Here is a 25,597-nt window from a genome sequence, read left to right as displayed (position 1 = left end):
ATGTGTATATATATATATATATATACACATTATATATATATGTGTGTGTATATATATATATATATATATATCGTTAATATATATATTGTTATATATAATTCAAAATTGAATTTGAATTATGCATTTTGCACCAACGATTAATTGCTCATTAGTAGAATTTTTCATTATTTGCAAAAATCGAATTGACGCCTCTCTGCCTCTCTTTCGCTCTCACGTTATTTTATATAGAAGAAAAGTTGCTCTCCGATATAAACTCTGCACACAACTCACTGTAAATGAAACTCCGCGACACACTTTTATCAATTACATTCCACGTGCATTTTTCGTGCGAATAATATAGATTGTCTAAATGTGGCAGAATTTTTGACGCAGCACACTTTGAAAGTAATTAGTCGATACCAAATGTCATCCGAAGCTATTTGTCAAAGGAAACTTGTGTAAATGTAAAGTATATAAAAATATAGAGTTTATTGTAATATTATATTATCAATATCTCAATGCTCTGACATGTGAATTACAAAAAGTGAAAGTGAAAAAAATACATTAGTATAAAAATATATTATTTATGAATGATACAAATGTGTGAATATGAATGATTTGATACGAATGTTATGTAAAAATGTGAGTTTTTGTTATGTTATCAAGATAATTTCTAATCGAGGCTTCCCAAACTATAGAGCAGTTCGAGTATTTTCAGTGTTCCTCCGCAACCATCATTGTTCGTCCCCATTAGATAACGGGAGATGAAGTATCCGATCAGCAACTTGGCGAGAATATCTCGTTCTAGCAATTCGCAATTCACCTCCGGATATTCGGTTTTCACGACGTCGATGTAAAACTGCAAGATATCTCGACAAAATTTCTCGAGCACCGGCACAGTCTCGTTTGGCAGATTGGCCATGAGAACCGTACCGAAATCGACCGCTGGCGTGGAAAACCTCAATTGTTCCCAATCCATTATCTTCGCATCGTTTGGCATCCCGTTTTCGTATCCGAACAACACGTTGTCACCGAGAAAATGACCATGGCAGATGGTGGACACATCAGTGACCTCGTCCACCAGACTGTTTATTTTTAGCATTTTTTTATATGTTTTCTCAAGCAGAACGGAACTTGCAGACGAGGAGCCGAGTTTGTTCTCTATAATCTTTTTCTCTTCCTCAATATGTTTCTGAAACAGAGCATCAATCTCGATCGTTGTTTCCAACGAACTCCAGAAGTTCGTGCGGAATTCGTTGAAGACGGAAGATTGACTCGCCCTCAGCTTCATTCCCCTGCCGTGAAACGTCGCCAAGGTTTTCACGCATACTTTCAGATGATTCTCGTCCAATTCACCCGCGTCTATCGACGCGTAACCGCGCGCGGTCAGGTCCTCCAGGACGACGATTGGCTGCTTGTAACGACGCATGTCGGACAGGTAACACTTGGGAGTGATGTCCGTTCCGAACTGTAGCATCTCCGACATCTTGGTGTAAAACATCTCCTCGTTCTCGAAACCATCGAACGGCGGCGACGTGCGTTTGTGTAGCTTTACAATCAGAGCAAAGCTTTTCTTCTTGTCGGAGAACAGCAAATCCGCCATCACTTGGTGCACTTCCGCACATGTAGAAAGATGATGGAAACGCACGCGCTTTTTGTAATAAGGAGAAGAAGTTTCAGTACAGTTGTCGAAATGCTCCGCAGTTACGAAGTCGAGTTCTATGAACTCCCTGGAGTTAGGCTCACAGAAGTACCGATTGTGCACCATATCCGGTATCAAATCCTCCTTTATGAATTTGCAATTCACGCTAGGATGCTCCATTGGGTCGATTGAGATTGCTTTAAGATTTGAGAAAATATTTAGAAGTTTTACCACTGAACTATCTAAAAAGAAAACTATATAAACTAACTAAAATAAATCAAATCGCACATTTTTGTATACTTATCGCAGTTTCTGACTCGATGCCACGTTCGTGCCACGTAGACCGGTTCTAGAAGGTTTAATATATAAATTCCAGGTTATCTTCTTTGGTTACACGCACTCATCTATATGAGATTAGATGTCTATTGTCAATGTTTACACGAACGTAGTTACGCACGATCTGGCGCACGAGCGAAATTGAAGCGATCGAGTTTTGATCTGTAAACGTCTTTGGAGTCTCGGATTTCACCGAGTTATAATCAGTGTTTTATAAGGAAAACAATTCCGATTCACTCGAAGCTTCGTGGCGTGTCCTTTTTTGTTTTTACATTAATTTAATAAATATCAAAGTAAAAATTATGGCGAATGCGAACAAATAGTTGTGTTTAATTACGGCGGGCAAATTCGAACTGTTTCTCAAATTTACCAGATGGCGCGGAAAACCGCAGACTCGAATGAAAATGTGCTCGAATCTCATTGTAGTAGAGCATAGTATAGAACGGTGTAGTACAGAATTAATAATGTAAGGCGGCAAGAAGTGAGAAGAAGAAGCAACAGGATACAGAAAAACCGAACGAAAAGAGATTTGGACTTGTATTCATTTCTTATACGCACAGGTGATGTTTTCACTTCGCTTTAAAAAAAAAAAAAAAAAAAAAAAAACTAATAATTTTTCCGAATTTAAATCCCAAGAAATGATCAATTGTTTGTCTCAAACTCGAGAATGTATTTGCAAAAATATTTTGATGTGTATTCAGAGTTTTTTCTTAAATCGTAAACGAAAATTTCTGTACATCTGATCGCGTAAAAATTGTATCACACACGTATGTACTTTCATATACAATATGTTTATATATTACAAATGTTTGCACATAATACACACACAAGTATTTTACACGCATACACACACACAAACACAAGTATTTTACCACTCCGTATGTTCCACATATTCAATTTTTACAGTTAGCAACAATGTCGATCGGTCGCGGTCGTGGATGGAATGCAAACAAAGAGTCTCCTCTACGCAGACCGGGAGCCTTCTCCAGTTCTTCTCCCAACGATGTCGCGCAAAGTGTAATAGACGCAATCACTAAGTATGACGCGGACGAGCCGGTACCGCCGCAGCTCGTGACAGTAATATCAACGATAAACAAAGACATTTTAAAGTAAATGAAAAAAACTCTTTGGATTTATTATATACGTATGTACACACACACACTTGGTTATCTTAATGATTGTTTTTTTTTAAATAACGATACATTGTCTAGGAATGTATGCGACAATGTTTGGAGACATGCTCTGATCGACAATTCGCTTACTAACAAAGTGGCAATAATATTCAGTGACAATAAGATCGCACTGCTGGAAGATAGTAACGGAGACACTGTTCGGAGCAGTTTCTTACGTTTGCTGCAGGATAATTATGTGTGTAAGTTAGTCGGGATGGAATAAGATTCCATTTCAACAATTAAAGAAGAGCTCTGAAGGTTTCTAAACGCGAAATATATAAACGGTGAATAAGATCTCCTCTGCACGCTGAATGTTGTGGCGGAAATATACATACATACATACATACCATACATATTTCCGCCACAACATCCAGCGTACGGGGCTCTTATTCGCCGTTTATATATTTCCCGTTAAGATTCCTTTCAGTTTCTTGTTGCATCTCAACCGCCGTGCTTGCACCGTGGTTTTTCCAGCTAAGGATAAAACAAGAGTAGAAAAGAAAAAGATGTTTGCCAATATGGTCCTGCTTCATGCGGACGTTTATTATCACATGAAGCTGAGTGATAACACAAGACTGCCAATATTAGCTGAGCCATTAATCTGTTACTTGGAAGATCTGTTGGAGGATAATCCGAAAAGTAATATTTTGTTCATTTTGGTACAGGTAAGCATCAGATGTTCGTATTTTGCGTGCGCAAACGAATCGATCGACATTTGTTGACGAATAAGATGTGTAATAAATAAATTGTGAAAACATTTCATTTCATTTTTTTCAGATCCTTAGATCTGGCAAGGAACTTAATGAAACATGCTCGCAGAGGCTGAAATCTCTAATGATGAAAATTAGGAAGATATTAGTAAAGGAAAATTTAACTCCCGAGGACCGTGCAATGTTATTGTTAACGATCGAATTAACTAGCAACAACTACGAAGTCCCAGAATTGGAAGTGAAGTATTTTTATCTTTCTGTTATCAAAACTATTTCTTTTGAATATCCGTTTGCGCTGGAAACGTTAAAAGTTGTTGCGGAATCAACTTTAGATGGTACGTATACACACATGATCGTTTATTTAATTTAAGAGAAATATATATCGTATGGATATATAAGACACTTTCTACTGAGAAATACGTACCATAAGAAATGTCCGACATATGTATGCAAAAAACATTTACGAATTATAATTGTTAATATTCTTAAATGTAATGTGTGTAAGAGAGGATTTTGTTTTTTTTCTTTTAGGTAAACAGTTGCAAAACTCTGACGGCAATCAAGAAGTTGTAACAATTGAAAGAAAAATAACTAGCGCATCTGAGGATAGTTACATTAGCAATAATTCGAACGTTCCAAGAGCAATACGCGGGTCGGGCGCGTTGGATAAGAACAAACCGAAGAAAGACGGCGTTAATTCGAGATTAAACTCGTGTCGCCAGAACGCGACGCCGAATCAGAAACCCAATAAAGGTTGGGATCACGACGATAGATTTCATAAAGATTATGAGTGAACATCGTGTATTGACTATATAAATATAAGGAAAATATTTATTGTAGCCAACATTTTTTGATAACAAATCATGCTAAGATAAAATTGATTTAACTGATGATGAACGAAATCTCTATTCCTTCTATGATATATTGTGTGTTCATCTATTGTATAAATTAACATATAATAATTGTACAGACAACAAATAATTAACAATTATATATATAGAAGCTTAAATTTTACCGCTCGACAGTAGCAGCATCATGACACTTTTTCTGCGCAACATCATGACACTTTTCCTGCGCAGCATCTTAGGCAGAAATCTGATTTTATTCTCAGAGCAATTGAAAGTAAGTTAATAAGTAAATCTTAATGTTTTCAAAGAGTTTTAAGATATTTGATAATTGTTTTCTTTGCACACGTATATATACATATATATAATTTGCATAGTATCTAACATCCCACATAGAACAAAAACTCCATTAGACGTTTATTAGACATTGACAGCTCCATGTGACATCTAATAGATGTCTAATGGATGTCTAGATGGATGGATGTCTGTGTGGGATGTACCCTGATAGGAAAAAAACATTTACAAAATTATGTGACGAAATCTTGCACTAAAATTGTAATTTGCAATTATATATTTTAGAAAATAGATGTAAAAACATTGATCTTTTATAAAATATTTGTAGTTGTTTGCGAAATTACTTTCCAAATACTATTTCGGCAAAAGAATAACGATATGGCGAATCATCTTAGCAGTATATTTGCAAAATTAATTTCACAAAGAAATTGACCAATAATTGAGGAAAAAATTTCAGCTATGTTTAAAATATGTAGAAATATATAATTGCATACAAAGAAATCAAATTAATTCATGTATATACTTAAGAAAATGCATAACGACTCTTTCGCAATTTTTGACAAATATTATTTACAAAATTTTATTTCGACAAAAATTTTGTTGCGTTATGGCGAATCATTTTTAGTGCAATCATTGCAGGATCGTCGTTATTCATGATGCTATTTTTGTGCAATATTTTTACAATTTGCCTATTAGGGTATAAATATAATATACGTGTATATGTATATATTTATATATAAGTAAATACATAAAATATAAATAAATATATAAGTAAATACATAAGTATAAAATATATATATAAGTAAATACATAAAATATAAATATATAGATATAAAATATAAATATGCAAGAAGTGTTTTTCAAAACTCTCATTCTCGCAATGTAAAGAAATAATTCCAACAAAAATTTTACGTGCGAGGGTAAAAAACGTTCTGCATTGGTCGAGTAACGTCACGTTCGGAAACAGCACTCGCGTACACACGAGCGTCATTCTATCTTTGTTTTATATATAATGAGCAATAAAGATAAAATATACACGAGTGATGTTTCCGAACGCAGCCTAAAGAGCCGTCTACAATGGAGAGTTGTAGGCCGTAATAATAAGAAATTGACCAATCACAGACAAAGTACAGAAGAATAATCGACGGCTCTTAAAGAGCCGTCTACAATGAAGAGTTGTAGACCGTAACAGTAAGAAATTAACAAATCACAATCGATTATTCTTCTGTACTTTGTCTGTGATTGGTCAATTTCTTACTACAGAGAGAAACCTGAGAGCGGCCATCCTAATGTAATTTTTTACGACGGTTTCAGCCGCTGGTTTTAGCCGTATTTCCACAAAAGTGGAACTCAAAGGCCGTTCTACATTAAACGCAAGTCGCAGATCTCGTGGAATTGACCAATTGCAGAGTCAAATCAGCCAATCTACCAACGTGATTGATCAGTTCCACGAGACCTGCGACTTGCGTTTAATGTAGAACGGCCTTTGAGTTCCACTTTTGTGGAAATACGGCTAAAACCAGCGGCTGAAACCGTCGTAAAAAATTACTATAGAATGGCCGCTCTCAGGTTTCTCTCTGCTTACTATTACGGCCTACAACTTTCCATTTCGCTGATCTCGTGAAATCGACTAATCGCGTGTCGTCATGTCGATCCGATCGATCGACGTGATTGGTCGATTCTGCGAGACCGCCGCCGGCGACCTGCGAGCCGCGTCTTGTGTAAACGTGTCTTAAAACGTTCATGGCTCCCGTCACGTCACATGAAATTAACCGACTGCTAGCAACACGCGGTCGAGATATGCGGTAGGCACAGAAATTCAACGCGTGTTTCTGGATTACGTATTTCGTGTCATATTACAAATCGCTCGTAGCCTTTATCCTTGTGACTCCTAGTTCTTTCGTGATTCGTAAGTATCCCCGAATCTACTTACGTTTCGCCGCAAATGCTCGGCTGATTTTTGCCGTTTATTTACACACGCACGGCGCGCGTTTTCGCCGTTGGGACACACTTGCCTCCGTCGGATTCGCAATCGCGTAGCAAGATCTCGCGCGCTTCTCTTCTCGCTTGTCTCGACGTTTTTATGTATTCTGCAAAATACATCGCGTCGCGAATGCAATCGCCTTCGATAGAATTTTACGAACGTTAACGCGCACTTTATCTCGTGTTTGGTAAATAATAATCCGTGCGCGTGCAAACACGAAGTGCAAGCGTGCAAGGTTGAATCGCGGTTTGCGAAAAGAGACACGCACAAGTGTGTGTGATAACTATCGATGATAAATAATCGGAAGGAAAACGCGGGATCGGATAGACGTCGTCGTTGAAGACGCTGCGCGAGAAAATTTTTGTTGCGCAAAACAGAAAATTCTATTCACGCGCGACACGGGCGTGATTCGGTGCAACTTGCGTTTTCGAATATTATTGCAGTCAGTCGTTTGCTTTCGTCATACGTCGTTGCACGTTTATACACGGCGCTTAGTTAACGTGCTCGCGCGTTACTAATTCAATTGACGTTGCGATTAGTGCAATTGTAACAATTAAGCCAACAGTGTGAAGCAACTAATAATCCGAGTGTATCATATATATGTAAAAAAAAAACGGAAAAAAAAAAAAAAAACAGGTGTTTCCTTTATCAATGAAACCTGATCTGACATGTCTTATACCGAGCTGGAGCATGGCTATCAGGTAATAATTGGTTATATCAAGTTTGCAGAACAGAACTCTCTTGTATTATCTTGTGTGTTGTTTGTTGCGAGCCTCTTAAAAATTTTGCAGGGTCTCAGGAACGCAAACAGACCAATGTTTTACATAGGAGATATAAACACAGTGCAGCCACCTGTTATTCCTTCCATTTATTGTTCATCGCAGAGAGTAAGTTTCTTTTTACTAAGTTAATTAATTGTGCGTGCTTTTCATTAGCAATTGAGGTGATATTTTTATTTTAGTTGCAAGCAGGTTTCACACACGCACATGCATGATATATATAAACTGGAGCACGTTTTTTCGAGATCTATCCTTTTATTTCTGATTTCAGAGTATAAAACTTCTCTCAGAAAACATGTTTTTACATGTAAAAGTTTTTTTTTAATTTGAAATTAATGCAATCCTGTTTATGAAATGTATTTTTGTATCTGATAGGATCATGAGAAATAGGGTGACAAACACAGCTACATGGTTTTCTGTGTGTGTGTGTGTAACAATTGATGATTACTGAGAATTAAAGAAACAAAATTGACTGAAGAACGAGAAGATATTAATATCAATGTCTTCTCTCATTCTTTCATGTTGTCCGTTTGTTAAGAAAAATCAATCAATTATTTTACACTCTTTTAAAACCAGAGAGTAAACAAGGGTCAGTTTTTTTTTGGAGGTTAGAAACATATATGGAGAGCATGTTTATGGCACATGTAGGAAGATTTCTTATATTTATAAATATAAGCGATCTAAGGATGTATTTTTAGCGTCTCTTCGCACTAGCAATGAGCGGAAATGTGTCAGCGAAAACGGTTGTCGAGTAAATATTTGGAAGAACTTTTGCTAAACACATTATAGTTTTTTTGGTCCTTAAATAGTCAGGATGTATGTACATGCGTTCTTATGTAATGTCGATTTTTAAAGAGCAATCAAGTCAAACGTTAATGAGTGTTTCCAACTGGTGCGGTAGTCGGAGAATCAAAAACAAAACAAGGACGTACTTTTTTCCATGATGTTTGGACAGACAGGAATTTATCTCATTATGAGACACATTGTTCAAGCTCGGATGGTATGCGCATAATTTATATTGTCTATAAAACATTCAGTCTCGCATACAATGCAAAAAGCTGCGTACTGTGCAAGTCACCTTGTTACAAATTCTGCTGTTAAATAGTGTGGATTTTTTTTCACTTACAACAGTTATTTTTTACATTTACATACGATCGTTTTCAGTTTTTTAATTGTTTTCACTTTTATCTTTTACTGACACGCATTATCTGCTTTTTTATACAAATTTTCTTGAGACATGAATGGCACTTTGAGGGGCAAGAGACAATAACTTTTCTCTCTTTTCCTTATCTTCTTTTGTGTTAATTGGTGATTGACTACATGTCTAATGTATGAGTTTTGTACAATATCTTATCAGATACTGTGTAATAATATAAATATTTTTTACATCACGAAAGTAAGAGATAAGTACTACTCTTTTTTTGTTTTTAGTGCGTAATTGTTACATAACAGGAAATAAGGATAGATTATGTTTGACATCTTTTTCTCTTTTTTATCACATTCTCACTTTTTCATTGTACTTTCATTGTAACAATTTCTCTCTAATTCTTTGCAGCAATTAACAATCAATCCCACTTTGAGTTTGCTTGTTCCCGCATGACCGTTATCACGTTTCTCACAAAACTGAAAACCGTAGAGATAGTAATAATCAGATAAAGAAATAAAAAAGAATAAAAAAAAAGAGAGAGAAACATAGATAGAGATATGTAGGTGAACAAGAGTTTGAGTTTTTGAATCGCGAATTCAAAAAAGACTGCGTGTATTTCTGAATTCAGATTCCTGACATCTCTCACGCTTTGTTGCTTGATATCTGTGACCTTTCTATGTAGGCAATAACATACGCGATCAGCGTGTAACTTACTTATCTAACGATCAAAACTAGAGAGTATAACATAATGAGAACTTGTGAAGAAAGTTGTCCTGCTGGCAACAAGTCTAGATTTCTGTCCGGCCTAACAGGTTGGGTGAGCAACTGGGTGAGCACTTATTTAGCTTGATGTTTTTATAAAATCCTTGTCACAAACTGCTTGTTACCTATCGAAAATTTTAGAAGATTTACATTTCGTTTTGGTGAATATATGTTTTGATCCAAAATTAATCTTCCTCCTTTTTATGGCATTCTTTCATTCTTGGGCTGTTACTGATTGATTTTTTTTTTTTTTTTTTTTTTTTTTTTTTTTTTTTTTTTTTTTTTTTTTTTTTTTTTTTTTTTTTTTTTGGTTTTTGTTTAAGAAAAAAGATGTGTGTGTGTAGACGGTTTAATTTTAAATTTTATATAAGTTTTACAAAAGTTGTTTTTGTATTTTTTGAATGTTGATTATCAAAAAAGAGAGACACAATTCTCACACATCTATTCTGTGATCGTTTTTAACGATTGTTTAACGATCATTTACTCACCGTTTGCACTTTTAGCCTGAAGCAGAAGAAAACATCCAGGATGATGGTTACATGGCTGATACTGAAGGAGAGGGAAAGCAAGTGTTGGTTGGAGTGTGTGCGATGGCGAAGAAATCGCAGAGTAAACCGATGAAAGAGATTTTGACAAGGCTTGAGGAGTTTGAATATATAAAAATTATTGTCTTTCGGGAAGAAGTGATATTAAAGGTAATGTATTTATAATAGAAAAAACGGTCGTAATATAATACAAAATAATAAATTAGACCTTCCGGCCCTAGAGGTCAGATAGAGATGGCTTGAACAAATTCAGTCTAAATCGAGATTATCGAGAAACGTTTCGATCATTTTATTTCCGATCATTTTCAGCCTCGCTGAACATACAAATGACAAATATAAATACAAAAATTAAACACTTGTGTGTTCTGCGAATTCTGTTTAATTTTTGTATTTGTATTTGTCATTTGTATGTTCAGCGAGGCTGAAGATGATCGGAAATAAAATGATCGAAACGTTCCTCGATAATCTCCATTTGGACTGAATTTGTTCAAGCCACCTCCATCTAGGCTATAGAGCCGGAAGGCCCTAATTATATTCTAATTATATTCTAATTTATTATTTTGTAATGTATTTATATTATCAGAAAGATCTACATATGTATACATGAAGTCTCTTACATTGTGTGTGTTTGTTTTTATAGGAACCTGTTGAAAATTGGCCTGTAGTCGACTGTTTAATAAGTTTTCACAGTAAGGGTTTTCCTCTCGACAAGGCTATAAATTATGCGAATTTACGTAATCCATTTATTATCAATAATCTTCCGATGCAATATGATATTCAGGTATGTCGTTGAGTCTTTTTTGTTATTATAAAATGTAAATGTACCTCTTACAAGTTAAAAATTAACGAGAACGTTTGATTGCCGCAGGATCGGAGAAGAGTTTACGCTATACTTGAGGGCGAGGGTATCGAAATTCCACGATACGCCGTTCTCGACAGGGATTCGCCAGATCCGAAACGTGAGTTAAACTTCGAATAATTTTACACATCTAAAACAATTTCAATTCAAGCACGTTTTTGTTTGCTGCATATATTTGATTTTTTGCGGAGGAGGTATACGTGGAATATTGTATTTCAGAGCACGAACTGGTGGAATCGGAAGATCACGTTGAAGTAAATGGCGTTACTTTCAACAAACCATTTGTAGAAAAACCAGTATCCGCCGAAGATCATAACATTTATATTTATTATCCCACTTCCGCTGGAGGGGGTAGTCAAAGATTATTTAGAAAGGTACATACTATTTTTTTTACACGTTAAAATACACATATATTTTACAGACATTTACGAAGCAATTTGTTTTTTAAAAGAATAATAAAAAAAATTTCATAAAATTATTTTCTTCGTTACGCAGATAGGTAGTCGTAGTAGTGTATATTCGCCGGAATCTCGTGTTCGTAAGAGTGGTTCTTATATCTATGAAGATTTTATGCCTACGGACGGCACTGACGTTAAAGTTTATACCGTGGGACCTGATTACGCTCACGCCGAGGCGAGAAAAAGTCCGGCGCTCGACGGTAAGGTCGAGAGAGACTCGGAGGGCAAAGAGATTCGTTATCCGGTAATATTGAGCAACGCCGAGAAGCTTATTAGCAGGAAAGTGTGTTTGGCTTTTAAACAAACGGTATGCGGTTTCGACTTGTTAAGGTACGTGATTACACATTTAACAATTTGTAATCAATATGTGTAAATGCAATATTTAAGAAACACAATAAAAGTTCAATCAAGTTTTGTTTTCTTTTTTACGATTCCGTTATAAATAACACGCACACACAATTGTCTGCACGTTGAAGATACATTTCTTTTTACTCTTATTATTTTTCAACCAATAAGCTATATGCGCGTTGTATACCGACATGGTTATCAGTATTATCTCGGATCGTGTATCATGTTACATATTGTATAGCTTTGACTTCTCTTGCGACACCGTGAACTTGCGAGTCTCACAGTCGTAAAAACGGTGTTTACACCGGCGTATCGTAAGCCGGCGGCGGCGTTTGCTGGCAATCAAGAAGTTATAGTACAATTTAATACGAATTTCGGTTTGTGTGTATGTTTACAGAGCGAACGGTCAGTCGTTCGTGTGCGACGTGAATGGGTTCAGTTTCGTGAAGAACTCGAACAAGTATTATGATGACTGCGCCAAGATCTTAGGGAATATGATACTGAGAGAATTGGCACCTACCTTGCACATTCCATGGAGCGTTCCCTTCCAATTGGACGATCCGCCCATTGTGCCAACGACATTTGGCAAAATGTTAGTTTTCGCGCGTGCGAAATAAGAATTGGCGAGACGTGTGTATTGCTATTAATGTTGAAGTGTGTGTTTCTTATATGCGTTTATTCTGCGTATGTTTAGGATGGAGTTACGTTGCGTCGTAGCGGTTATTAGGCACGGTGACAGAACGCCAAAGCAAAAGATGAAGGTGGAAGTACGTCATCCAAAGTGAGTACAGAGAAATGTATAAATATATTTAATTATTTTTGAACTACGCGATAAAAGCGTGAGCGATATCTCTTTCGAACGATGAGTTCGAGATCATTTTATTTTCGGACGCGCACGAAACCGAGGCGCAGAATAGGAAACATATAAACAAAAATTTTACGTGTTTGATTTTAAATATTTACACAAAATTTTAATTCGAACAAATGATAAAATGCAACAACATTTTTACAGATTTTTCGAAATATTCGCAAAATACGATGGCTACAAGCATGGTCACGTAAAACTCAAGCGACCGAAACAGCTGCAAGAGATTCTCGATACGGCGCGTAGTCTATTATCGGAAATACAGCATCGCGCGGCAGGACCGGAGTTGGAAGAGAAGCAAGGGAAATTGGAACAACTCAAAAGCGTCTTGGAAATGTGTGTATTTACGAACAACAATGTGCTGTCAATTTTTAATTTAGCTTTAATTTGTACAGAAACAAATTGCATTGAAGAAATTTATAATAAAATCGTTTTACTAAATTTGTTTATTGCAGGTACGGACATTTTTCCGGTATAAATCGCAAGGTCCAGCTGAAGTATCAACCGCGAGGAAGACCACGAGGAAGTTCTTCCGACGACGGTAGTGATCTTAGTATGCCACATTTTGCTTTCTTATCTAATTCTAAAAAGCGAATTTATACGTATTGCAAAATAATGCTTATTACGCGAAAAAAAAAAATTCAAGTACGTAACTTTCTTAACCCCGGTATTTTTCAGATCGATTAGGAGAACCGTCTCTTGTTCTGATACTGAAGTGGGGTGGAGAATTGACGCCCGCCGGACGCATACAAGCGGAAGAACTCGGACGAATCTTTCGCTGCATGTATCCCGGTGGTCAAGGTAGACACCTTAGTGGTTCGTATCTTATGTTCATATGCTTGCCATGCCCGCTTTTAAGTTTCTACGCAATTATCGGAGATCATTTCCACACAAGTAATTTTTCCCTCTGTTAGCTGAACTTGGTTCTGGATTTATTCGTAATACGTATACATATTATATATATATATATGTATATATTTGGATTACAATGTAATCTGTGAAAAAGCCTGAGATCTAGACTACTAGTATAATTATGCATTATTTGTATTTTGAAAATTTGTTATATATATTGTGTACAAAGTGCAAAACAAGATTGGTCAGCTCAAAAGATATCGCTCAGCGATACTTTGTCTTGTATTTCTCTCACATTTGTTTCATGTGTATCGTGAAAGATTCAAGATTTGTTTACAAGATTTGTTTACAAAATTAATATCAATTTGACGCAACAGTAACCTCAGTCAGTAATATAGTCGCTACGGCACTAAATACATATTGGCAATCATATCTTAAATAAGTTTAGCGAAGTAGAATGTAGTGATTACGATCTCTCGGAGTCAAATTGTAGGATAATTTATCTCAAATATGTTATTTCAGAGGAAGAAACAGAGATGTTACCAAACCACGGTAACCTTTTATTTACGATCGACGCTTGTTCCATAGTTCTCTGTAGATTGTTATTGCTGTTTCCTTAGAAATAGCGACGTTCTAGAGTCGACGGCGCTTATCGTAAGATTACACTTGCACACACATTTTGTATCTCTTTGGTTGATCGCTCGTGACCGGTCATCCGACTTGATCAAATCAAGTTGGCGGTGCTGTAAGAGTGTGGCATGGTTTTCTTTCTTTTTTTTTTTTTTTTTCAAACGCTAGACGACATTACACTGACCCACTTCGCGCCTCACGCTTCTATTCATCGTTGACGAATGTCTCTTGAGTTGAGTATTTGATGGCACTGTATATATATATATGTTGCAACACGTTAAATGTTGTTCTGTTCTATTTTTGTTTTTGTACGAAATTTTTTGCACGCACTGTTTTGCACAATATGTTTTCAATGAAATTTTCTCTACCATTCCGCGAACCGGAAGATATATGAGGTAACTAACTCTAAAACATAAAAAAAAAAAAAAAAAAGACATGGAAGATCTATAGTGTTCTCCACATTATAACACAGTGTAAAACGTGTTCAATTAATACAATTAATAATCGAAAATTATAATGTGTTTTTACATTTAACAATGATCTCGGCATCAAAGCGTACGTCATTTTTGAAGTGATCCTTGAACTTGTTTCATTGTTGTGTCTCTGATTATTATCGTATGATTATTATCGTTGTTATTTCGAGAAACGTCTCCGTTGTGTGTTGATATCATTCCCCTTGTGTAAACGTAGGTGAATACGCAGGTGCTCAAGGACTGGGTTTGTTACGACTGCACTCGACGTTCCGTCACGATTTGAAGATATACGCCAGCGACGAGGGACGTGTTCAAATGACCGCGGCTGCTTTCGCCAAGGGATTGCTCGCGCTGGAGGGAGAACTGACGCCTATTTTAGTGCAAATGGTGAAGAGCGCGAACACCAATGGCCTGTTGGACAACGACTGCGACAGCAGCAAGTACCAGAATATGTGAGTACAGAAAGAATTTTTTTCAAATAACAATCTGAGGTTTCATTGTAAGTTGCCTCGCACTGATCGTTTTTATCGCAGGGTGAAAACACGCTTGCACGAGCTGCTTCAACAAGACAGGGAATTTACTCGCGAGGATCGAGAACAGATCAATCCGGGGAACGCGTTGAGCATCAACGCAGCGTTGGATTTTGTCAAGAATCCTGTTCGATGTTGTCAACACGTTCACAGTCTCATTCAGAAGCTTCTGGACATTATACGGATTAAAAAGGACGATGCGAAAACGAAGGACACCATACTCTACCACGGCGAAACGTGGGAGCTGATGGGACGTCGCTGGGGAAAGATCGAAAAGGATTTTTGCACGAAGAACAAGCGTTTCGACATATCAAAGATTCCCGATATCTATGATTGCATCAAATACGATTTGCAGCACAACAATCACACGTTGCAGTTCGAGCACGCTGAGGAACTGTACACGTACGCGAAATCTTTGGCGGATATAGTGATTCCTCAGGTACGATTCTTGCTAACTAATAATATCTTCGGTTTCGTCATTGTTTCTTCGTGTGATTTATTATATGTTTTATAAATGATTAATCTGCAGGAATATGGTTTGACGGTGCAAGAAAAATTAACCATTGGTCAAGGAATTTGCACGCCTTTGCTGAAGAAAATACGAGCTGATCTGCAACGAAATATCGAGGAATCCGAGGAAACTGTCAATAGACTGAATCCTAGATATTCTCACGGTGTTTCGAGCCCTGGACGTCATGTGCGAACGAGATTATACTTCACGAGTGAGAGTCACGTACATTCCCTGCTTACGGTGTTGCGTTACGGTGGTTTGCTTGATGTAAGTGACACAATTGATCTGTAACTAAAACAAAACATTCTTTCTCTCATATTTTATATTTGTCTGACTTTTATGCCTTAATAGGTTGTGAAAGATGAACAATGGCGACGCGCAATGGAATACGTTAGTATGGTATCCGAGTTAAATTACATGTCGCAGATCGTCGTTATGTTGTACGAGGATCCAACGAAAGATCCGAGCAGCGAAGAACGTTTTCACGTGGAATTGCACTTTAGTCCCGGCGTTAACTGTTGCGTACAGAAGAACCTGCCACCCGGTCCTGGATTCAGACCACACTCGCGGAATGAGAGCAGTCATAATGTAGTGAGTCGGTTTATCTTTGTTAAGAACGCGCTGAGAATGATAAAAAGAAATTTCTTTTTGATTTTTTTAAGGAGGAAAATCGCGGTTCCGGTCAGGACACTAGTTCACAATGCAGCACCCGGATAGAGGAGGAAGAATTGGGAGCTACGGAGGACGATCTTACGAATCCCGTTGTACAAACTGTGAGCAGCTTGTATTACAAATAATTTTTAACGAAACATGTAAGATATTTATTGTTCGTAAATTATGTAAATAAATAATTTTTCTACTTTCAGGATACACCTCCTTCGGAGTTTGTAGACGCTATAGAGACGATGGATGCCACGCCGGACAGTCCAACGACCAGTCGCGCGATTGACATGATGGATCTAGACCCGAGTATGATGGACGAGCCGTACGACAGCGGATTCTTACAAAGTTCCGCTCCAATTCCTATCAGGTTCTATTTAGATTTGGTTTATAAAGATTGTGCGAATTTTCACACACAAAGATCGCAAAATTTATTTAATTTACATTATCGTACGCGAAGCGCTAGAACTGTGGCCGGACACGAGGCCGATAGGCTCGCGAAGATCGGCACCTTGTTGGCGATGAACTGTCAACGATACCGCGAGAGGAGAAACAAAGAGGGAAGAACCATCATGGAACCGCGCGCGCGAAGCTACGATCATCAGCGGCAGGAGAAGTCCGAGAAAGGTAAGTTCACCTCGGTATGCAAATTAGCATCAGTGAGCAGATTTGTGATAAGCCCTGTTTACTAGCATCAGGGAAAGTACATGGTAAAAAAGATCTCGCTCACAGAGAAACGATACTGGAATCGAAATGTAATTTTGCCAGATTGTGATGAGAGTTCTTACGTGTACATACATACATACACACGTATATGATATATCCTTAACACATTAATAGTTTGTGCATGTTTATAATTACAATTATTACATTTGTTTTCTTGATATAATATATATATATATATTTATTTACTTATTTATTTATTTATTTATTTATTTATTGTGATTGCATCTCGACAAAGCTATATATCGGTATATTTATGCTACGTACGAATGTTACATGCTGTTTCTCTTCCGATGTAGCGGCTTCGTATCACAAAGAAAAAAACTGAATCTTATTACGATAAATAACCAAGTTGTACTTAACGTTCAATATTTTAAGTACAACTTAATTTATATTTTTAGAGATATTATTTTTCTCTCTGACAGATTTCTAAAGAGAAGTTTTTAGATTGTCAATTGCATTTGTATGCAAAAAGAAAGAAACAACGTTACGAAAAAACCACATCATATTGAATTTGTATTGCTTTTTATAAAAAATTATATATATATATTGCATGTAGAGAGCGGGATATTTTCGGGCACACACAATAATAGTATAGTAAGATTTATCTTTCGCTATATATAATCTGTATAAATGTATTTTCACGTATGAAGAGGGATTGTACGCGATACATATTGCGATTACGCGCAATATGTTGCGTTAACGTTGAAGGAGAGTCAGGCTATTTACTGTAGAGAGCTTTTAGAGCTAATTACTGGTAATTGATGGTAAAACATTGCCACAGTGCACCTTTCTGTGTCCTGCTGTCTCTTTTTGTAGCTGCGGACAAGCTGCAGTATCAGAGCTTGGACGCGGTCAACAAAGAAGGTATGTTTTATCGACCACTAATTTCTACAGAATGATACTCTTCAAGACAATATGCACTAAAATCAATTTCTCAACAATTTATCTTTGTGGTTATCTTGTTATACCGCAGTTTTGACTTCTAGACTTACTTATCTTTTTTTTTTTAGTTTTGTTTTGAATACGACACACGCGTTATGCTCTCTTTGTTTTTTTTTTTTCTTCAAGAACTTGCACATATGTTGCACAATGAAATAATTCCGTTTACACAATTTATAAAGTAACAATTTATAAGTAAAGTTAGCAAAATTTCACAACATATAACAATAAATCTTATTATCTTGTCAATTACATACAATTTTGATATACATACATATATTTGACAAATATTTTGATATAAAAAAAAACAAAACGATTTTACAAAAGTTTTCTTTTTATTGCAGTTTAAAGCGTGCACATTTCTTAGGCTGATAAATCTGTATATCCGGAATGCGCTTTTTTTACATGCACATTGTCTGATACTTTGAAACACTTATTACAGTGTAATCGTTATTCTATATATATATATATATACTTACATTTTCTATATATATATATATATATATATACTTACATTTTATATACGTCTCGTAGCTATAGTCTTTTGATGATTCTCACCCTTTTTCCCTTTGTAAAGTCAATTTTTACACAAATTGCCCAAATCTTTACGTTGCAGTTTTGCGATCTGCGTTTATTGTTGTTGATTTTGTTTTCTCTCCCTTTAATCAGTTTTTTTCTTTTTTTTTCTGCAAAAACACGTGTATCGCACGTACACGCATACACACACTGTAACAGAGAATTGATATCATTGTTTTTTTTTTGTTTTTTTTTGTTTTTTTTAACGATTGAAAACTCTGTACATAATAGAATATACCGGAAGTGCCACACAAAACACAAAAGTCCTGTCAGAAACCGCTGATGAATCCGGTCGGGACGAGAGATCTTGTCCGGAAGAAAAAGTCTAATGTATCTTTGTTTTTATGTAGTTTTCATATATATAGCCGAGAGTTGTGTATTTTACGTCAAGTAGGAGATGCTGAAATACCAGTTGAAATAACTCTTTGCTCAGCGATAGTTGTGCGCGTGGAAGCCAACTAATCAATTTTGTCAAGGCGACTGTCTGGCTCACACACGCGCTCATCACACCGCAGTGTGATCCATTCAGCTGCCCTCCCGACTCCTCTCGATCCCGAGATCACAAGTTCCAAATTATCATCGTGTGTCTCGTTTTTCGTCATCTCTCAGACTCTTCGGAGAAATTCCGAAGACTCACGTGTATTTTCATAACACATATGTAGAAACAACACACAGCCATACATTTTCGAAATACGTCACATCGAACTATCAATTTTTTTTTTTTTTTTTGTAATCATCATAACAATCATCGATTACATATATTATCTGTTGCTTTTATTTTAAATGGTTGTTACATGTTTGGTTTCTTGTCGTCTCACCGTCTCATCTTCGTCCCGTCACATCGTCTCCGTCTCTTCACTTGTGCTTTTTTATTTTTGTTTTTCATTTATGAACGTTCGTTCGCACACGGCGGCATGAAACATCTTCTCTCCACGTATCTTCTCTTCTTTTTTGTTTTTACACACATAATTCATATGTACCGATTTAACGATAGAAGAGAAAAAAATCCATAGAGATTTTATTATGTATCGTAGCATCACAATATTAATCGTGCATTAATCAGTGCCGTATATATACTCCGGCATTTCTGATAAATGTTAGACGAGACGATTGTGTCCTCACGTGTCGATACGTGTCGTGTGGGGTTTTGGTTGGCTTACTGGTTGCATGGCTATCGTGTACCACGATTGTTATGTGGTGTGCGTGTGTGTGTGTGATATATTCGTAATAAATTTCTAACGTACTCGCTAATCGAAACACTATATAGTCTGAAGGGTCGAAGGTATACTCTTTCCTAGTTTACTTCTTATTTCTTCCTATATAAAGCGGCGAATCTTTACAAGAGCGCAAAGTTGCATTATTCTCTTAGAAAATATTTTGTGATGTAGTTTAATCTTTTTCTATTTTTCTCTCACAAATACGTACACACAGTAAATTGCAGTTGTGACATTACAGAGAGATTGTTACTTAACAAAATTACGGAAATTATTATTTACAAAATATGTTATACGCGCGCACAGTAGTCTCTAAATTATTTCAAAATCTGACGACGCAAGTGAGGAAAGTAAACATACTGCAACGTGTAGTTAATTTTTCAATAGCTACAAAACCATATTTACCGTGTCGAGACAAAAGTAAAATACAGATCTAAAGATTCGTCCCGCTGAGTTTCTTTGGCAAACAGATTTCTTTAAATCAACTCTTTCTCTGTCTTTTTTTTCTTTCCCCTCGTCCTCCCACCAAATCTACACGCCGTTCCGAATGTTGCACCGCATATATATATATATATATATATACATATATATATACATTCCTCTGATAACGCTGGTCACCTGGTATGTATGTTTGCGCAATCATGCTTTTGCATTGCAAATCTTTTTATCTTTAGCGGGATCGAGGAGACCTCGGCAGATACTGGCGCGGTCGCACAGCTCGCCGGAGTTTCCGGAGATCCTGCGAAAAGACTTCGCTCTCTCGTGCTCGTTTTTCCGTGCGCACGGCACCAGACCGCTCTTCACTCGTAGGTCGCACTTCTACTCGAAGCACTGGAAGATCAACAGCCAGGATCTTTATCTTGCCGACATTGATGCTATAATCGCGAGCTACTGTGAGTTCAGCGTTAGATTTAGAGTATCAAGTAGGGAATTGTACATCGCAATTCTCTCAATCTCTGTGACGATGTGACAGTCTGTGGTGTGCGGGAAGAGCAGTCAGTGTCAAGGATTATCATGTAGTTTGAAAAGAACATAATAGGATGTTTATACTACGTGGAACAGTCTAGGAAACCTGGCGCGCGTCCTCAGGAAAATTTATTTACTTCAAAATATTTGTTTAAAAATCACACTTTTATCAGAATTACTTAAAATTCTGATAAAAACTTTTAATTATCACTCGCGTTTCTTTCTGCAGTTGTTTATTTCGCAGAAAGAGATAACAAAAAAAAAAAAAACACAAAGCTTCTCTCTAATAATCTAAGCATCTGTTGACATATTAACAATTTTTTTTTTACTTATGATCACCGCTGTCAATGAAATGTAAGATATTACTTTAGCATTTTTATTTTTAGACTGGCTTTGCCTCTCTCGTTTTCGTTTGTCATGTTCTCTTTTGATTAAGAGCGTTTCTAATGCATCTTGTCTCTCTCTTCTTCTCGCGACGCGAGTGCGAAAGCAAATCTTGCGAACGTGCACGAGCATGAATATATGTCACCAGTATGTAGACCTTCATATATTTGCGACCGAGTCTATATCAAGGATTTTTTTTTTTTTTTTTTTTTTTTTTTTTTTTTTTTTATAAACACAACATTAGATATAACAATGTTCAGTTTTTATTGTCATCGTTTTTTTTTTTTTTTCTTAATTGTCAGTACAAGTCCGCGAAATTAATTGTCTCATCACTTGTGCCCATTGTATTTCATTCATCTATTTCATCATCTAAAGTCTCCTTAGAATCCGTCTGATATCTGATTATCCAGCCTTATTCCTCTTCTTCCTCGCCTAGACACGCGACCTCAGATCATTCAACCTGATCCTACCTGCACAGTATCAAGGCGCCAGCGTCACAGTATCTCCGGACAGACGAGTTATTTCAAGCTGTTGGACTACAGTGTCAACAAAAAGCTTACCGGCTCGGCCAACAGCCTCTTCAGCACCGCTGTGATAAGTGGTTCCTCGAGCGCGCCAAATCTCAAGGATATGGTACCGCCCCACGCGTCCGCGGTTGCCGGTAAGCACTGGCGAATCACATTGAACAATCTCTCTAACCCATTCCCAACTAACATTTAATGATCCTTTTTTTTCGCTTTATTATATTAAATTGAATCTTACTGAGAAAAAATTAAACATTAAATAATAATAAAATTTACGGTTACAATTACTATTATATACTTATATATATATGCAGTAAAATATAATTTTACTACTATATATATTATATATAAGCTACTATTTAGATGGTAGTAACTTGTATTTAATATATAGCATAGAAACATCAGAGATAAATATTCAGATTTCTGAATAAGAAATCTCATTTAGATACTAGATCTTTACTTCACAATAATTTAAATTCTGAATTAAATTTGAAAAAATTGTTTAATTAAATTCTTCTGAATTCTGATCAAAACTGAGAGAAGTAGCCGTTACAGAACGATCATTCTGTGCATATAAACAAAAGTTTTTATTATTCTTAAAATCTGTGACAAGAGTGATCGTTACGCAAAATATAATCTAGGATTGCTCTAGAAAGAAATAAAATAACCACGAGTGAAAAATAATCGTTGTCGTGTCTTGTCGTCAGCAATAGAAGGCTTTGGTGGTGTACCACCCATCAGGCCGTTAGAGACTCTGCACAACGCGCTGTCACTACGTCAACTGGACTGTTTTCTGGAGATGATGACCACCGCGCCGCTATACCGGACCCCAGCGTCGTCGCCGCCCAAGTCGTCGCCGGCCGGATCGACGCACGAGTCGCTCAATCCGTCTCTCAGCTCCGTCGGGATCAGTCGCGAGTACCACTCTTCCGACACCGAAGCTGTCAGGTATCGTAAGAAATTACATAAAGCACGTTCGTGAGTATTTGCTGTTCTCTCTTTCCTTTTTCCGCATCGACCGAGAACTTCGCAGTCACGAACTTTTCTAATCTTTCGCGCGTATATTTTTGAGTAAGATTATTATTCAGAACTTCTGTCTGTGTGTGCGTCAATGTGTATTGATTGTTTTTTTACGATTTGCGCGTTTATATGCGAATGAGTGTACAAAAACACAAAGTGACAAAAAGTCAATTACTAATTAAAAAATCATATCGTTGGTCGAGATATACGCTAATATTTAAAACTCAATCTATATAAACACTCTATTTAAAAATAAATGAACTCGATTTTCTATAATTGAAGACAGACTCAAAAATCGCGTTTTTTTTTCAAGTTCTTCTTTCTTCAAAAAAGATGAGAGTTATTTCGTGAACATTGTTCTAATGGTCTAGTTGTTATCTGTATAGAGTGAAGTCTCTCCAGAAGATCAAAAACAAAAAAAAAACGCGATCGATTTATTTTTTTTATAATATTTTATTATATTTAATAATTGTTTGTAATTGATATAATTTTTTTGTGATTTTTTAAAAGTAGCACAGTGTAATAACATTTGAACATCTACTAAAATTAACTCTTACATTTCCTAAAATCCGATCTACTGCCAACTTTGATCCATCTTGTAATATGTGTACAAATACGTGTCATATATTATTCTAGTCAATCGCTTTTTTAAAAGGGAATAACGTGTTTGTGAAATATCATTGCTTGATCGTTCGTATAAGTGTTATATTCTCAGGTACATAACACCGACTCCGATACAGTACAAGTCCGGTGAAGCGGAAACGTGTGACATAAGGAACGTGCCGTCACCTACCAGTCCGATCAGTAAGTAGCTACGAAAATTTCAAACGCGATTGTGTTATCAAGTTTATTCGAACAATCTTTGCGCAGGCACAGGATGGAGCAGCGAACCGCAGTCTTTTCTATCGTCCGAACCATCGTCACCGGCACCTACATCCACGGGCGAATGCAGCATGTCTATAAGCTTGATCAGCAACGACGGGTGAGTTCCGAGACTAAATTTCAGCTCGAATTTTCTTCACGTGTTCAATTAATTCTCGATTGTTTTGCAGTTTTGCGCTAGACTTAGCAGCTATAGAATTTAAGTTAGCGTATATTACTTGTGTACATATTGTTGTAATTATCCTTTTTTTAATTTACACTTATATGTAGTTAATTTTTTACACTCCTACGTTTCTCCTTTCTGGCAAAATGCTTTTTGTATTAGTTATAGAATTAACAAATGATTAACCGCACTAGAAACACAAACGTCTCTCCGTTCGCAGTGCTCAACTGTTTAGCACCGCGCGGAAATTCTCCCCGACTCCTTGCCTGGACGTCGATTTTAACGAATTTTGTATGCGCCTCGATCGAGAGAATCGCGAAAGTCGCGGCAGCGTCTCATATACGGATTATTACAGCAACGAGGACGGTCAGATACGCAAATTAACGCAGATGCCGCAAGCGGTACAGTCAAGCGTTACGGCCGACGCGCTTCACTGTACTTGCGATCTGATCTGCGACGATGACGACCACACGTTGACTCTGAAGCAGACCGAAGAGCAGAAGAAGCAAGACGTTAAATCGATATTTGAGCAGAAGGACGACGTTAATCCCACCAAGTTGAGCGGCAGCTACAAAAAGATCGGACGGTATGCGATATTAAAATATGTAATCGATATGAAACTATTATGTAGCTTAATGAAATTATTGGTGGCATTCAATTGTTGATGCAGTTTCCGAGTGGAAAGCATGGATGTTTCGCAAGTTGATGTGAGGATCAAGGAGACCGACGAAACTTCCGATCGAACCCGAACGTCCACTTCTCTGAAATCGGATTCTCTTAACACGAGAAAATCCACCGTTGAGAAAGCGAGAGAAGAATTCAGACAGAGCATTGAAGCGCACGCCGGCACGCAGAAGCGAAAGAACTTTTCGCGATCGCAAAGCGTCACGGCGCCGAAGTCGGTCGCGTCGAAGACCCAGTCTAATTTCGGTTACTCGAGACAGAGCTCGTTTTCGACCATGTCGGTTGTAGACCTGGAGAATCTGAAGATGGAAGATTTGGCCCAGATGATCTCGAGCAGAAAGGAACCTACAGTCACAATGGCCGGCAGTTTCACGGATAAATCGAACGTTACCATAGGTTTCGAGATCAAAAAAGAACAAAAGAAAGAAGAGGAAAAATAGACGTTCCTTCGATTCTCTTAATTTCTTCTTCTTCGCTTGTTTTTGCAGGATATTGGGATTAATTTTACAACATACAGATTAAAGACTAGAAATAAATTTTTTAATTAGTTTATCTCATTATTTTCCCGTTGACTGCTGAGAACAGTATTAAACAAGTGCGCAAACATTCTATTAAAATTGAAAGATACAAAAAAAATGAAGCTTATTCATATTTAAGATCAAAATGCAACGGATTTTTTACATTCTTTTATTACGGTAAGATATTAAATAAAATTGTACATATGATATTATTATTTTTCTTTTAGCTCAAGAGAAACGTGAGAGAAAAGATAAAATAGTACTTAATTCAATGGAATTTATTTCGCGTTGTCAAAAATATAATTTTATTTTAAATATAAAAAGATATTTTTTAAAATTTAACTTCAATATACAAGAAAGTGTAAAAACTGTTTGAGATTAACAATTTTATGAACACCTTACGAAAGAAATATCGAATTAATTTATCGATAATAAAAACTAAATAAATAAATAAATTTCTTATTTTTTTTGTAAGGAAAATATCTTTGTTGAACAAGATATTTTAATTTTATTTGTAACGCAAAAGAGATTTATGTAACATTTATTTCAATAAGAGAACAGTCGAGATTTTTTTTTTTTTTTTTTCAATTTCTTTACTTCGAAAGAAATTGAAAACACTA

General features: G+C 36.5%; 3 protein-coding genes across 25 annotated transcripts; 2 read left to right on the top strand and 1 right to left on the bottom strand.

The window, feature by feature from the left end:
* Positions 1–461: 461 nt before the first annotated feature.
* Positions 462–2,041, bottom strand: LOC109855523. Its single transcript, XM_020429878.1, has 2 exons — positions 1,910–2,041; positions 462–1,818 (listed from the first exon to the last, which is right to left on the bottom strand). Exon 2 carries the CDS (start codon positions 1,799–1,801, stop codon positions 653–655), a length of 1,149 nt encoding a protein of 382 aa, XP_020285467.1. The 5' UTR covers positions 1,802–1,818; positions 1,910–2,041; the 3' UTR covers positions 462–652.
* A 340-nt stretch (positions 2,042–2,381) lies between these two features.
* Positions 2,382–5,203, top strand: LOC109855524. The gene is made up of 6 exons (XM_020429881.1): positions 2,382–2,517; positions 2,864–3,066; positions 3,169–3,329; positions 3,604–3,794; positions 3,907–4,174; positions 4,371–5,203. Exons 2-6 carry the CDS (start codon positions 2,873–2,875, stop codon positions 4,631–4,633), a joined length of 1,077 nt encoding a protein of 358 aa, XP_020285470.1. The 5' UTR covers positions 2,382–2,517; positions 2,864–2,872; the 3' UTR covers positions 4,634–5,203.
* A 1,531-nt stretch (positions 5,204–6,734) lies between these two features.
* LOC109855520 (inositol hexakisphosphate and diphosphoinositol-pentakisphosphate kinase 2) lies at positions 6,735–25,471 on the top strand. 23 transcript variants are annotated; one of them, XM_020429855.1, is made up of 28 exons: positions 6,735–6,887; positions 7,599–7,663; positions 7,754–7,849; positions 10,154–10,345; positions 10,836–10,976; positions 11,064–11,154; positions 11,274–11,428; positions 11,550–11,842; positions 12,258–12,452; positions 12,555–12,641; positions 12,873–13,061; positions 13,181–13,278; positions 13,404–13,526; positions 14,100–14,129; positions 14,898–15,132; positions 15,214–15,649; positions 15,740–15,988; positions 16,073–16,312; positions 16,360–16,494; positions 16,588–16,751; positions 16,842–17,008; positions 20,511–20,729; positions 21,623–21,847; positions 22,418–22,658; positions 23,446–23,534; positions 23,601–23,712; positions 23,996–24,361; positions 24,446–25,471. In XM_020429855.1, exons 2-28 carry the CDS (start codon positions 7,631–7,633, stop codon positions 24,897–24,899), a joined length of 5,055 nt encoding a protein of 1,684 aa, XP_020285444.1. In that variant the 5' UTR covers positions 6,735–6,887; positions 7,599–7,630; the 3' UTR covers positions 24,900–25,471. The 23 variants fall into 23 exon arrangements, with proteins under 23 accessions (XP_020285444.1, XP_020285446.1, XP_020285450.1 ...); XM_020429866.1 differs by lacking the exons at positions 6,735–6,887; positions 7,599–7,663 and adding exons at positions 9,297–9,447; positions 9,571–9,717 and having other exon boundaries at positions 7,764–7,849; XM_020429868.1 differs by lacking the exons at positions 6,735–6,887; positions 7,599–7,663; positions 7,754–7,849 and adding exons at positions 8,726–8,741; positions 9,297–9,447; positions 9,571–9,717.
* Positions 25,472–25,597: the final 126 nt, after the last annotated feature.

The sequence above is a fragment of the Pseudomyrmex gracilis genome, unplaced genomic scaffold (assembly GCF_002006095.1).
Source record: "Pseudomyrmex gracilis isolate BER0280 unplaced genomic scaffold, ASM200609v1 scaffold_91, whole genome shotgun sequence".
NCBI lineage: Eukaryota > Metazoa > Arthropoda > Insecta > Hymenoptera > Formicidae > Pseudomyrmex > Pseudomyrmex gracilis.
This window is presented reverse-complemented; position numbering and strand designations above follow the sequence as displayed.